The sequence below is a fragment of the Phalangium opilio genome, unplaced genomic scaffold (assembly GCF_054372755.1).
Source record: "Phalangium opilio isolate 3A_F unplaced genomic scaffold, DU_Popi_V2 ptg000077l_1, whole genome shotgun sequence".
NCBI lineage: Eukaryota > Metazoa > Arthropoda > Arachnida > Opiliones > Phalangiidae > Phalangium > Phalangium opilio.
Genome location: NW_028324185.1, coordinates 3216736 through 3219461, shown reverse-complemented (window position 1 = coordinate 3219461; position 2726 = coordinate 3216736). Strand labels below are relative to the sequence as shown.

General features: G+C 39.9%; 1 protein-coding gene across 1 annotated transcript; it reads right to left on the bottom strand.

The window, feature by feature from the left end:
* Positions 1-1227: 1227 nt before the first annotated feature.
* On the bottom strand, positions 1228-2462 carry LOC149656802 (uncharacterized). The gene is made up of 3 exons (XM_089844634.1): positions 2373-2462; positions 1620-2159; positions 1228-1512 (listed from the first exon to the last, which is right to left on the bottom strand). The coding sequence occupies exons 1-3, from the start codon at positions 2460-2462 to the stop codon at positions 1228-1230; spliced, it is 915 nt and encodes a 304-aa protein (XP_089700760.1).
* Between the last annotated feature and the right edge of the window lie 264 nt (positions 2463-2726).

Below are 2726 nucleotides of genomic sequence, written 5' to 3'. Positions count from 1 at the left end.
GTTACACAGTGAAAGAAATTTATTATAATGATATTATCGACAACAGTTTCAACGCATTATTATTACACATTAACCATTATAGTAACAAGTCACAAAAATTCTACGTGTGACGGTATATGCATATTGGTGCGTTTATTTTAGAAATAGTCATATTATGAACTTTACAACATTTACGCAACCCTAAGTTCCCCTTTCTTTAAAAATCTACCAATGTGCTCCTACTATTCAATCTTTTTGGTCGGTTTAAAAGCAATTCAAAAATGATTATTTACGGCATCAAAAAATTTCAATTGATTTGATAATTTTCGTTCATTTTGGTGATCATTGATGCCGTAAATAATCATTGCAACCCCGACAAACGTGTGGAAAGTGAGGGGTTTAATAATTTTCATGACGCTTTTATAACAGAGTCCAGGGTCTCCTGGGTCTAAAGTGAAGAGTGACGTGAACTTTTCCTCGTTCGAAATGTACCGGTACGCCCATCTCGCTCATAATATTTATTTCGATGGTTTGAAATTGGCTGTTCGCTATAGGCATGTAATGCGGTCTGGAAAACTCCTTCTCGACCGAGTCTCCATCCTTTCCATTTATACTTTTAATTCGTAAAAGAGGAACATCAGAGTCTCCGACCGATCGACATTGAATTATATCGGAGAATACGAATATAGAGTGTAACCCGGCATCCATGTCGCAGCTGAATGGCGCGGTCATAGACTTATCCACGGTGACGTCTTCGCCGGGGTTTCTAGTGAAACCTAGTGGCAACTTCGTGGGGGATACGAACTCGGTTCGCCCCCTTTAATTCGACTGCCACTCGACGGTTTGGTTTGTTGTAATGAAATTCTACCCTAGAGTTTATTTTTTGATCATCATCGTCGGTTGACATTATTTCTAATAATTCTTCCGCCGAACCGTAATACCCAGGAGGGATAAATATGGTTATGTCACGCGTCTCTCGATAGGCGTCTATTGCGACACTCTTATACTCCCCGGCTTGGTTCCAGAGGTTTGTTCCGACATCGCCATCGTAAGTTGCATCCTGAATTAAGAACGCGTGTTCTTGTTTCACGTAATTCCAAGTTCTCGGGTAGCTGATTTCGGCCAGTCCAACCTCGAACGAGGATCCGTCGAGTTTAATGGGTTCCGGTAGATATGTGCGGACCCTACTTATGGTGTTGTTCTTGAAATATTGCGTCGATGAGTCGGAGGGTAGTGTGATGTAAAAACTCATCTTGTTTCGATTTCTTGCACCCAAGAATCAAATTCTGAACTGTATCTACGCCAACGAACTAGCAGTTCTTTGGTACCGTCGGGTTTAGTTCTTTTTCGTAAAACCCTTTCGATTTTAAATTCACAGTTTTCGAGATCCTTGGCAATTTTCTGTATTTCCTCTTTGTAGAAAACACCTGAAATGAGTTCAGAGTTTAGATCCGCGAGCTTATATACTGGAGGATCCCTCGCTATTAGTTCCGTTACTTTGAACAACTCCTCCGTGTAATTGGCTAAATACCCCTTTTCAAATGTCCTTTTATTTTTGCTTATTCTAACTAGGTCGCTCACCTCAAAAGGGTAGGAAGCTGGGGAGAAAAATCAACACGCCCGTATAGGTTATCCCAAACCTTTTTGGAATTTTCACTCTTGACTTCAACCGGTTTGCATTTAATAGATCTATGATAGTTGTTGTTATACGATTCCAATAAATCCGGTAATACGTCGATGTATCTATACGTATCGTTTTGCGTGAAATATCGGTACATGCGCGCTTTCAAAGTTCGATTAAATCGTTCGACGACGCTAGATTTAACTTCCGAGTGAGTGGCGAAAAACCTGATGCGCTTACGTTTAAATTCTTCTTGCAGTTCTTTGCAAAGAAATAACTTGCCGTGGTCGAATTGCACAATCTTGGGTTTTCTACCCGATTCTAAAATAGATCTAAATGCGGCTACCATCGTAGAACCCTTTTTGTCCTTGGTCGCAACTGCGAACGCGAATTTGCTGAATATATCGATACAGCATAACAAATATCGATAACCGTCGTTGTGACGTTTGATGTTTTGCATGTCTGCCAAGTCAATTTGCCACTGTTCGTCTATTCCATACACTATAGTTCTTGTTTCATTTGAATTTGTATCTCGCCGGTTTGTGTAGCGTATACGTATCTTGACGCATTAAAAAATTCCCGAACATCGTTTAAGTTGACGTTAATTCCCTCTGAGATAGCGGCGCGATATAGTCCATGCACGCCCCCGTAACTCCCCGGGTCTCTTTCGTTGTAGTAAATCTCTTCAAGTTTATCCATGTCTCGTACTGTTCGCGTTGTTTTGGGCGTACCAATACGCAAAGTCAAATAGTTCAATAATTATAATAATTACTAATATTAACAACGCCGTAATAACTTTGGGTGAATTTAAATATAGGGACGTTAAAAGCCCGGTGGGCGCTGCATCATTACACCCTTCCATGATGATGTGTGAATAAATTGTGAAAGAATGTGCACACGGTATATTCGTTTATATCATTCTTTATTACAAAGTAATCCAATTTCCATTACCGAACATAGACTCCGGAGATGGAGGTAAAAAATGAAGTTTATGCACAACACTTGATGAACTATTTACGCTGTCAATATTTGGTAGACTATGTTATAATGTTGTACATTTTTAATTAGGGTTTTCGGTACACTTTCACTCGAAAGCAGTTCGTAAAAGTGGTCTATTCCGGTGACA

Bases quoted from the DNA above. Each gene is read 5' to 3' on its own strand.
- LOC149656802 (XM_089844634.1), bottom strand. From the start codon at position 2,462: ATGGAAGGGTGTAATGATGCAGCGCCCACCGGGCTTTTAACGTCCCTA. The intron at 2,160-2,372 runs GTAATTATTATA...TAATGCGTCAAG, and splicing joins TTACGGCGTTGTTAATATTA to ATACGTATACGCTACACAAA. The intron at 1,513-1,619 runs GTTTGGGATAAC...ACATTTGAAAAG, and splicing joins AGAGTGAAAATTCCAAAAAG to GGGTATTTAGCCAATTACAC.